Here is a 10422-nt window from a genome sequence, read left to right as displayed (position 1 = left end):
TGTCCCAGGGCGGCTCAGTGGAAACCAGGTCAAGGGCAACCCAAGTCCAATGGACGGTGTCCTTCCGGGACCGGACACACCCGCTAGACCACGTGAGGAGAGCGTGGCCGGCCGAGCCCCAGCCCGCCGGGAACGAGCCCTGCCTTGACCAGGTCTCGGGCCTCCGGGCCTCCGGGCCTCCGGGAAGAGATTCCCGTCTCAGTCACAGGGTCTGGGGGTTTCTTCCCGCAGCCGGAGCGGACCGAGACAGTGGATGTGAGGGCCAGGATAGGGACAGTGACCATCGGGACCCGACCCCACCCCCTCGCCCTGCCTCCTTCAGAGGAAGGAGGGGCCAGGAGATGTCGCCCCCCCCAGGGTGGGGCAGGGCTGGAAATGGGGGCATCTCCAAGCCCTTCCCGTTTTCTAAGAATCTCCATTCTCCGAATGGGATCTGGAGGCCAGACACTAGGGCTGAGGCCGCCAGTGACCAGTGACCCCAGCTGTCTTTCTGAGCAGGCTGGCCCGCTGGCTCTGAGGGGTGGTCCTGCCCACGCTCAGTGCCCAAGGGGGGAGAAGAGGAAGAGATAGAGAAGGGCGGGTCCTGGAGGCCTGGAGGTGCGCCCCCAGGGCAGGGAGGGGGCCGCTGGGGAGGGGAAGGTGCCAGGAGGAGTCAGCTCTGGAGTGTCTCAGGCCACCTTGGGGCCACCCTCAGAGGATGGGGAAGATCTACCCGCAGCCTTCCAGAGACGTCCCCCGATTCATCTGCGCCCTGCCCCCCCACGCCCGCCGGTTGGCGCCCCTCGATTTTCACTTCTGCTTCCCGTGACCTGCCGTGCAGTGCAGGAGGGCCAGCACCCCCAGCCCCAGCCCCCCCCCCGCCGGGGAGCCCCAGCCCCAGCACCTGCCCAGGTTGCCGTGGCGACAGCGGAAAGGCTAAGGGTCCTCCAGGGGTGAGGGGTGAGGGGTGGGCAGTCAGGGGAGGGCCCGGAGGGCTGGGACTGGGCCAGGCTCATTTCACGCTTCAGAGCCCCCCTCAGCTTCCGCCGGCCAGAGCCGGAGCTTCCCCTTCTGCCCTGGCGGCGTCTGGGGCGAAGCCTGTCTCGGAGGGTTCCAGCGCTCCCAGGCAACATGCTCCTGCCACTGCTGTGGGCTGTGCTGTGGGGCGGTGAGTGGGGCGCAGGGCCCGGGCTGGGCTGGGGGCTGGGCCGGCGGCCTAAAGCTCAGTCTCCGCCTAGGGTCGCAGGCTCCGTCCCCCGAATACCAGCTGAAAGTCCCGAGGGTGGTGACGGTGCCACAGGGCCTGTGTGTGCGGGTGAGCTGCGACCTGCGGTACCCCCAGCAAGGCTGGACGGAGTCCACGCCCGCGCAGGGCTACTGGTTCAGATACACAGAGTCCCTTCAGTGGGACTACAAGACCCTGGTGGCCACAAACGACCCGGCTCAACAATGGAGGACCCAGTACCGATTCCAGCTGGTGGGTGAACCCCAGAATTTTGACTGCTCCCTGCTGGTCAGGGAGGCGCAGCTGGAGGACAGCGCTGTGTACTTTTTCCGCCTGGAGAGAGGCACCCACGTGAAGTACAGCTTCTTGGACTTCAGGCTCAGGCTGGAAGTGACAGGTACGGAGCCGCTTCCCCGGGGACGGACGGGCCCTCCCCTCCTGCCCCTCTTGCTTCTCACCCCCGGAGGGACTGAGGGGGTGCGCCGGCGGTCACCCGGAAGACCTGGGTTCTAGGGCTGGAATGGCGCCCTCTCACCCCTCCAGAGCAGATCCCCAAGCCGGCCCTCTACATGCCGGAGACCCTGGAGCCTGGGCACCAGGTGCCCATCGTCTGTGTCTTCAACTGGACTTTCGAGGGATGCCCAGGCTTTCCTTTCTCCTGGAGGGGAAGCCCTGCCCTCTCCGCCCCAAGGACCTCCCACAGTTACCCCCAATTCTCCGTGCTCACCCTCACCCCAAGGCTCCAGGACCACAACACAGCCCTCACCTGTCAAGTGGACTTCACCGGGGTGAGCACGGAGAGGACTGTCCAGCTCCATGTGGCCCGTGAGTATGGGGACGGGACGTGGGGCCTGCCCAGGGAGGGGTGGGAGCTGTGTGGGGAGAGGATGGAGCTGGGAGCAGCCTGTGGGGAGGGGACCGGCCACCGCTGTCCACCTGCCTGCGCTTGGCGCTGACTCCTACTTGACTCCTGGAGCAGCCCCTGCCCGAGGGGCTCTCCCTGGCGGGGGACGAAGGCTGCTCTCCAGCCAGCCTCTTTATTGCAGACGCCCCCAGAACCTTGACTATCAGCATCTCCCAGGCCAACACCTCAGGTAAGAGGCAGGGAGGGGCAGGTGTCCTCTCTGGGGGCCGGAGTTGGGGGGGACCCTCTCCTCCTCTGTGTCTTTATTCCTCTATTTCCCACCCGCCCCAGCCCCAGAGCGCCACCCCCAGGGCTCGTGGGAGCAGCGCCTGGATGTGCGGAAAGGCCAGTTCCTGCAGCTGCTTTGCGCAGCCAATGGCTGGCCGCCCGCCACCCTGAGCTGGGCCCTGGGGGACAGAGTCCTCGCCTGGTCACCTCCCTCGGGCTCCAGGGCCCTGGCGCTGGTGCTGCCCCAGGTGAAGGCAGAGGACGCGGGGAGATACACCTGCCGCGCGGAGAACAGGCTGGGCGCCGGGAGCCGCCAGCTGGACCTGGCCGTGCAGTGTGAGTGCGCGGGAAGGGCAGGCCGCGGCCCCCGGGGCGGGCACCCCCTCCCTGTCCGGCAACAACATGTCAGTGACCGGAGAGTTAATTTTTTAAATCCACCAAAAAACGGAAAGGGTTGCCAGCCTCTGGTGAGCCCTCGGCTGCCAGCTCCCCGCCCCCCAGCTCCTCCCCGCCAGGCCAGGGTGTGGAGTGGAAGTTCCAAGCTGGTCCGGACACCCCGCCCCTCCCCCCACCAGGCTCAGGCGTGTCCCCATCGCCATCACAGGGCCTCAGGTGCAGCTGAGAGCAGCTCAAGTCCCCAGAGTTTAGGGACTCGGGCCAGCACGAAGCCACGTGGACATTATCAGCTTACCATTACCTGCACCAACAGTATCAGAGTCTGAGTATGACAGGCGCCTGCCCTGGCAGAGGGGACACACCACGAATCGCTCTGCCGGGGTCGGCGCGCCCGTGTCCCCAGGGGAGGCCCCTCGTCCAGGCGCAGCACCCCCCAACCCCAGCCTTCTCTGTTCCAGATGGCCCAGAGGACCTGAGGATCATGGTCTCCCCAGCAAACAGGACAGGTAGGGAGGCGGCCCCGGCATCGGCATCGGGCAGGCGCTGTCAGAGGGTCCCCCGGCCCTCAGCCCTGCCTCTGTCCTGCTCTCCCCTCCCCTGCTCCTAGAAAACCTCCGGAATGGCACAACACTGTTCGTCCTGGAGGGCCAGAGCCTGCGCCTGCTCTGTGTCACCCACAGCAACCCCCCCGCGAGTCTGAGCTGGGCCCTGGGGGGACACACTCTGAGCAGCCCCCAGTCCACAGACCCCGGGGTCCTGGAGCTGTTTCAGATCCAAGCGGAGCAGCAAGGGGAGCTCACCTGCCTGGCCCGGCACCCCCTGGGCTCCCAGCACGTCTCCCTGAACCTGCGCGTGCAATGTGAGTGGGGGCGCAGGGGGCCTGCGTTCCGGGGGGGCACCGGCAGCGCTGACCCCTCCTCCCTCCCCTCAGACCCCCCGCGGCTGCTGGGCCCCTCCTGCTCCCCCGAGGACGACGGGGGTCTGCTCTGCCTCTGCTCCGCCCGCGCCCGACCGGCCCCCGCCCTGCGCTGGCGGCTGGGGGAGCAGCTGCTGGCGGGGAACAGCAGCAACGCCTCGGTGGGGGTCACCTTCAGCCCCGGGGGGCTCTGGGCCAACAGCTCCCTGCGCCTCCGCGGGGGGCTCGGCGCCGCCCTCAGACTCTGCTGCGAGGCCCAGAATCCTCACGGCACCGGGAGCACCACCCTCCTGCTGCAGCCAGGTCAGGGGGCCGCCTGCAGGTGGCGCTGGGGGGCGGGGGTGCCCAGGGCTTGGAAGGCCTCGCGGGGCCAGGGCACAGCAGGGTCCCTGGCAGCTGCACGGGCCTCGGGCCTCGAGGAGGGCGGCGTGGGCACCCACGCGGACGAGCGGGGCTCAGGCAGTGCCGACGTCTCCTCGTGCAGATGAGAAGGGGCTCCTCTCAAAAACCTTCTCCCACGGAATACTTCTGGGAATTGGTGTCATGACCCTGCTCTTCGGCCTCATCCTGATCCTGTGAGTTAGGAGTGGGGTCAGGAGCCAGAGGCATGGCGGACAAGGATCTGGGACCAGGGGCAGGGCCGGGAATGGGGCAGGGCCAGGGTGGGGCGGGATCTGGACTAGGGGCGGGGCCAGGGTGGGGCTGGACCTGGACTGGGCGTGGCCTGGATGGGGCGTGGCCTGGATGGGGCGTGGCCTGGATGGGGCGTGGCCTGGATGGGGCCGGGCTGGGAATGGGGCCCGAGCCGGGTGGGGCGAGGGCCCAGCCAGAACTCTCAGCTAAGTGTTTCCTCAGTGTGAGGACTCTAAGGAAGAAAGGACCCCCCGCAGACAGAGTCACAAGGAGGAGCACTATCTTGGATTATATCAATGTGATCCCCCGTGCAGGTCCCCTAGTGAGTACCCCCCCAAAGACCACCTCTTCATCCCCTTTTCTAAACTCTGCATCACACGCTCTTCCTCTGACTGTGCCACCCTCCCTGGGGATTAGAACTCAGGCTTTTGTTCTGTCTGTAGCGGCTATTCCCTACCAACAGCCCCAACTTCATGACTTACAGTTCATGACGTAAGTATTAATATCGTCCTGAGGCCGTGTGCCCTAGTGGTGAACAGCAGGGCTCTGAGGTCAGCTTGGGCTCAGCTTTGCTGCCATCGCTGTGTGTTCTTGGATAAACCGCTTAACCTCTCTGGGCCTCGAGTCTTTAATTACACAGTGAGTGAATGAACCAATCAGCCAAATACCATCATTCCTCCCTTAGGCACGGAGTCGGAGGCCCAAACCAAGCGGGCCTTCCCAGCCTCCTCCACCAAGCGCTGTCTCCCCAGAATCCAAGGGGAACCAAGAGTTGCATTTCATTGCACACAGCCGTCCGGGACCCAGATCACCCATTCAGGCCCCAGAGGCAGACCCTAAGCAAGAGGAGGTCCATTATGCCACACTCAACTTCCCGGGGCTCAGGCCCCGGGACACGCCGGCGCCCAGGACTAGCAACTCGGAGTATGCAGAAGTCAGGTTCCACTGAGGACGGCGGGCTGTAGGAGAGGGGGAGACAGAGGCAAAGTCTCCCCTGAAAGATTATCCAAGGTGCTCACAACCCAGGCTGTGGGGACTGCTGGACAAATGTCTTCAGAGTGCCCTTCTCCAAACGCACAGTTCTGGGAACAGCAGAGCAGGGAGGGGGGTCTTAAGAGTGGGCCCCTTGGTGGATGTGGGGTGCTAACCCCTCGGTCAAGGCTGGTGCTGCCTGCTATCACCCACCCCACAGGCTGAGGGCATTTCGTGTGTTAAATGGCGGTGGGGTGGTGTTAACAGGCTCTGGAGTCATGTGGAAAACACAAGACATTCAGACCTCAGTGCCCAGAATAAACTCTCAGGGGGCTCCATGAGGGCCACTGTTTTACGTGTTGTCTGTGGCTGGTTTCTCCGGGAGCTGAACCCAGAGCCTGAGAGGTATGGGCTGGTCTCACGGTGAGGTTTGCAGGTTTTCATCTAAAATCCACTTATTTCTGCAGAAGAGGAAACACGTGGAGTCCTGATAAGGGGTGGGGTGATCAGGGGAAAATGACAAGGTGGGGAGTCCCCGGAGGAGGCCGGCCAGGGGGCAGAGAGAGGCACTCAGCTTCCGGATCCCAGGGGTCCCAGGAGAGCCCACACAGGAAGCTGGGGGCGGGTGTGCTTGCAAATGGAGGGAAGAAGCGACTTCAGCCCCTGCAGCGCAGCTGGGGAAGGGAGAGGAAGGGTTCTCAGGCCAGACGGGCCCTCCTCCCTCCCCTGTGCTCATTAGCCCTCTGGGGGTGAGTTACCCCTTGTCCTTGTGCAGAGGAGCCCAGAAAGGAGCTGACCTTTGCACTAAAAGAGAAAACTGGTGTTACAAAACCGGAAGACAGGAAAAGCTGGGGGGAAGACATTAAGCAGAAGTCAGGGGTGAAGCTGAAAAAACTGGGTGGGCCAATGGGGGTTTCTCAGTCACCCGCCAAACATGGGGCAGTCTGAATGGAAGGGGGGAAGGGCACGGGTCCTTTGCTACTCAGTAACGCAGGCCCATCTCCAGGAACTGCGGGTATGATAAGGAGAACCCCCGCTGCGAAGCCATCAGAGAGGTTAATTCACTCGTCCAAGGTCACACAGGAGAGAGGGGCGGGGTCAGGAGTCTCAGCTGTGACAGGGCAGCTGTCAAGCCGCAGTTCCGGCCTTTGCCGATGCCGCCTGAAGGGGGCGCGCGTGGGCAGACGCAGGGCCGCGGGCCCGGAGACCCAAACCCCGCCGTGTCTAAGGCGGAGCCAGAGACGCAGCGAGGCCGATGCAGCATCCCGCCGCATCACCACCAGCTAAAACTCAGAGACTGTCGTTAGTCAAAATGTGTGCCGCACGGACTAAGATTCGGTGAGCACGAACGCCGGCCACTATGATCCCACAAATAATCACAGAAGTCGCTGGGGAATGTTTGACGGAGGCTCAGGAGGCAGCGGCTCTCCTCGCTGGTCCTAAAAAACTGGCCCTGTCAGAGGGCCCAGAGGCGGCTGGCGTTAATCCGGAAGGCTTCTGCTAGTTCACAGCAGCCAGCGCTTTATCTGGCTCAGGGAGAGCCAGCCACCGACTGGTTTTCCTTTGCATTTATCCTTCTCCGGAGTGAAGCCGACGCCCCCCCCTCCCTGCATAGGCGGTGGGCCTGGAGACAAGGGCCACTGGCAGTGGCCAGCTCCAGGGGGAGGTGGCCAGCTTCCCTGTCCTCACAGTTGAGCTGACCCCGGTCCACGCACGACTTTTATTCCCGTAGAGGGTGCCCAGGGCAACGCCTGCCTTTCCCTGCATGTGACCAAGCCGTCCACAGCACATTCCTAGGTCAGAGCTCTGGCTGTGGAAACGAAGAACAGCTCCCAGCTCTGTTTGCTGCAGAGGTCACCAATGACAAGAACTCCCCCGTGGGCCGAGTTTTGTGGTTCCTGGCTTTCCTGGTGACAGCTGTGCTCAGGTGAAGATCAGTGACCAACAAATAAAGAAGGGGTCGGGGCCTCCCCGTGGTGCAGGGGTTAAGTCTCAGCGCTGTGAAGCTGTCAGCAGCAGGAGTTCCATCCCGGCCAGGGGTGACCCAAGGGTGCAGCAGACCCCTCCAGTCTCCCGCTGCCCCTTCAGCCGGGGATTTCAGTGGATTTGTCTGTTCTGCTCCCCACTCTGATCTGGCTCCCTGCACCTCTGGCCTACACCCCAGCTCTTGTACGCATGAACAAATAAAGTATTAAAAAAAAAAAAAAAAGAGGGAGAAGAGGGAAAGAGAGGAGAGGGCCAAGCATGCTCTGAGTTGGGGCTCTCCAAGGGTTCCTGTAAGGTAGCCAATCTGGGCCCTCCCTGGCGGCACAGGGGTTAAAGCGCAGCACTGCGAAGCTGGCAGCAGCCACTGCAACATGAGTTCGATCCCGATCCCACCCCGGAGCTGACCCACATGGCGCGGCAGACCTCTCCTGACGCACCCGCTGCTCCCCTCAGCAGTGTACTTTGTCCATCTGCCTGTTCTGCTCCCCACTCTGTCTCTGGTGAGTCCTCTCACCCCTACACCTCTGCCTATACCCCAGTTCTGAATGCATAAATTAATCTTTAGAAAACAAAAAGACAGTCCGATCTGTTTTACAGGGGAGCAGAGGGAGTCGCAGAGAGGTTAGGGACTCCCTGGAGCGGGATGAACAAGACCCCCCAGGCAGCCCAAGCCCAGACCCCACGCTCCAGCCGTGTAGAGGGAAGCACTGGGCCTTGCAGCCGGAACCACCCGCCTGCTGCCCGTAGCCAGGCGAGTGACCTTCCCTCCCCCCGCCTCGTGCGTTAAAATGCCGGCCACGTCCCCACGAAGGCGCCAGGGAAGCGTCCACCGCCAGACACTGCGTGATGACCTGACACCAGAGCACAGAGCGGCGGGTCCTCCTCCAGGTCAGAAGAGACGGCCAGACCGTGACCGAGATGCAAATCTTGACCTTTGCATCTGCAGCTGCACCTGCGGTATTTCCGCCGGCAGAAGGAATTTACTCCGAGCAGCTTTACCCTTCCGGGCTCTCCGCCAGCAGGCGCCTCCGAGCCCTGGCGTGGCTGGTCTGCTGGGGAGCCCTCTCGACCCGCTTCTTCCCCCGCGTGACCGCGGGTCCTGGTGGCGTTAGAAGCTGGTTGGCTGCGAGGTCGGAAGCCCCAGGCAGAGCCGGGACTAGGTTGTGTGCCTGAGAGGCCCAGCAGCCACCTCGCACTGCAGGCGGGCTCAGCGGGGCTGGGCTGCGCTGGGGCCCCACAGCGAGAGTGAAAATGAAACTCGGACTTAGAGGGGTCCGCACCGGCCCCGCAGCGCCTCGCCATTTCCCTTCAGGGAAGGGGACGTAGAGTGGACACGGCAGGGAGAAGCCTCACAACGGGCTGCCGGCGGCTGGCGCCGCCTTCTCTGACCTGGACGGCATCACGGGGCGTTGCTGGGCCACGGCGCTGAGTTTGTGGGTTAAGGGTCTGCCGGTGGCCGCTGGGACGGGGCTTGCAGGGAGGGCGGTGTTCTGGCCAGTGTCTGGGGAGCTGGCCGGTGCGGGGGGACAGCAGCAGGGTGGAGGCCCCTCGCCAGACACGCAGGCACAGACAGGGACACCTCGCCGGCGGCTGCGGCCTGCTGGTAGCCTGTTTCTCTTCCCCTACCGCGTCCCGGTCACTGGCCCGCTGAGCAGAGAAGGGGGAAGAAATAAGTAAGCCGGTGAGCGGTGAGCCGTCTCCCGGACAAAGTGAACTGGGCCTGTCTGGACACGGGGTGGCACCCTGAGTGGGCCCGGCGCACACACGGACACAATCCTGGGCTGAGGCACCCAGGAAGTCCCGTGTGGGCGGTGGGCCGTCCCTCCTCTGGAGGGCCCTGCTCTGACGTCTGCCGGGACAGGTGGGTCCAGGCCAACCCAAGGCGCAGGCCAGACCCAGAAGCATGCCATCCCGATTCACAGCTGTCTTAGAATTTTCTGGAAGGGGCAGGGGAGAGCTGGCTTGCCAGGACCCAGCCCGGCCCAAACACACGTCCGGCTGGTACTGTCCTTCCCACGGAGTGAACCTGGGTCTTTAACCTTTGTAGCTTAGCTCCCTTGGGAACGTGAACCCCTGAGTACTCACTGAACCCCCAGGGGCCCAGTTTGATCATCTGTGAAAGGCAAGTTAAATGAGTCAGAATCATCAATTAAACAGAGTCTAGGGCCTTCCCCTGTGGTGAAAGGTGTTAAAGCCCAGCGCTGTGAAGCTGGCCACAGCCACTGCAGCCGGGAGTGACCCCCCCAGGGTGCAGCAGGCCTCTCCTGTCTCCCTGCTGCTCCCTCAGCAGTGGATTTCAGCGGATCCACCTTTTCTGCTCCCCACTCTCTCCCCCTGCACCTCTGAACTGCTCCTAGTTCTGTATGCATAAATAAATACATGTTTAAAAGTAAAATAAATTGGAGTCTAGTTTATAGAGTAATTGACCAGCATCCCTGACCACGGCCCAGGGAGACCCGCCGCGGACCAGGGCAACAGGAGACCCGGCGAGGAGCGGGGTCTTGCCGTGGGTTCCCAGCAGAGGGGAGAGGCCACTGGTGTCCCAACACCAAGCCGCCTGCTGTGGTCAGAGTGGGGGGTCAGAGTGGGGTGCCTCCCCACCACAGAGGCAGGAAACAGGTCTGGTGAGAACTCTGTTTCTGTAGTCGCTTTGTAACTTTCTGTAAATTTCAAAAATTACTTTTAAAAAAGCACCGCCTCTCCCCTCTGGGCTCAGCCCTGCCTCATCCTGCAAACACCTTGTTCCACCAGCCGGAAACGCGGCTCCCAGGTCCTGGCTCTCCCCACCGGGCTGCCCGCCGGGCCTGCCCGCACCATCTCTAGAAAGAGCCCCTCGGCCTGCGCAGCCCTGTTGCCCGGAAACCTTCAAGGAAACACAGAGAGCCCCGTGCTCCCCTGGCCCTCACCACCACGGCAGTTGGCGGGGGGGTGGCTAGTCACTGTTCAATAGACGACGCCCATTTCAACCAAGAATTCTGTCTCAGTTCTCGCCCCACGCCCCGCGGTGGCGCCAGGAGGAAGGGGGGGTCGTCCGGCAAAGGGGGGCTGGCGGAGTGAAGCCGCAGAATGGCAGGGGATGGCGTTTCCGCGGCGGACCACTCCACTTCTAAAGCCGGTAGTGAAACGGGGTTTCTGAGGTGAACAGGGAGGCGGAGGGGGGCGGCAGGGGCCTGGCCCGCGGGG

General features: G+C 63.4%; 2 protein-coding genes across 2 annotated transcripts in view; both read left to right on the top strand.

Moving 5' to 3' along the window:
* Positions 1 to 5590, top strand: part of SIGLEC10 (sialic acid binding Ig-like lectin 10) — a 15854-nt gene extending 10264 nt beyond the window's left edge. Inside the window, exons 4-12 of the mRNA XM_012733534.1 lie at positions 1218 to 1601; positions 1748 to 2029; positions 2251 to 2298; positions 2400 to 2672; positions 3191 to 3238; positions 3664 to 3951; positions 4133 to 4223; positions 4504 to 4603; positions 4967 to 5590. Coding sequence (XP_012588988.1) covers positions 1218 to 1601; positions 1748 to 2029; positions 2251 to 2298; positions 2400 to 2672; positions 3191 to 3238; positions 3664 to 3951; positions 4133 to 4223; positions 4504 to 4603; positions 4967 to 5230 — 1778 coding nt within the window. The 3' untranslated portion in view covers positions 5231 to 5590. The remainder of the gene's footprint in view (positions 1 to 1217; positions 1602 to 1747; positions 2030 to 2250; positions 2299 to 2399; positions 2673 to 3190; positions 3239 to 3663; positions 3952 to 4132; positions 4224 to 4503; positions 4604 to 4966) is intronic.
* The window catches only part of LOC105854453 (chromosome unknown open reading frame, human C19orf84), a 6802-nt gene continuing 1970 nt past the window's right edge, over positions 5591 to 10422 (top strand). The window contains exon 1 of the mRNA XM_012733533.1: positions 5591 to 5676. Within this exon, the coding sequence (XP_012588987.1) occupies positions 5591 to 5676 (86 nt within the window). The remainder of the gene's footprint in view (positions 5677 to 10422) is intronic.

The sequence above is a fragment of the Condylura cristata genome, unplaced genomic scaffold (assembly GCF_000260355.1).
Source record: "Condylura cristata isolate star-nosed mole 26May11 unplaced genomic scaffold, ConCri1.0 scaffold00041, whole genome shotgun sequence".
NCBI lineage: Eukaryota > Metazoa > Chordata > Mammalia > Eulipotyphla > Talpidae > Condylura > Condylura cristata.
Note: the sequence above shows the minus strand (reverse complement) of the source record. Positions and strands in the feature narration are given on the sequence as shown.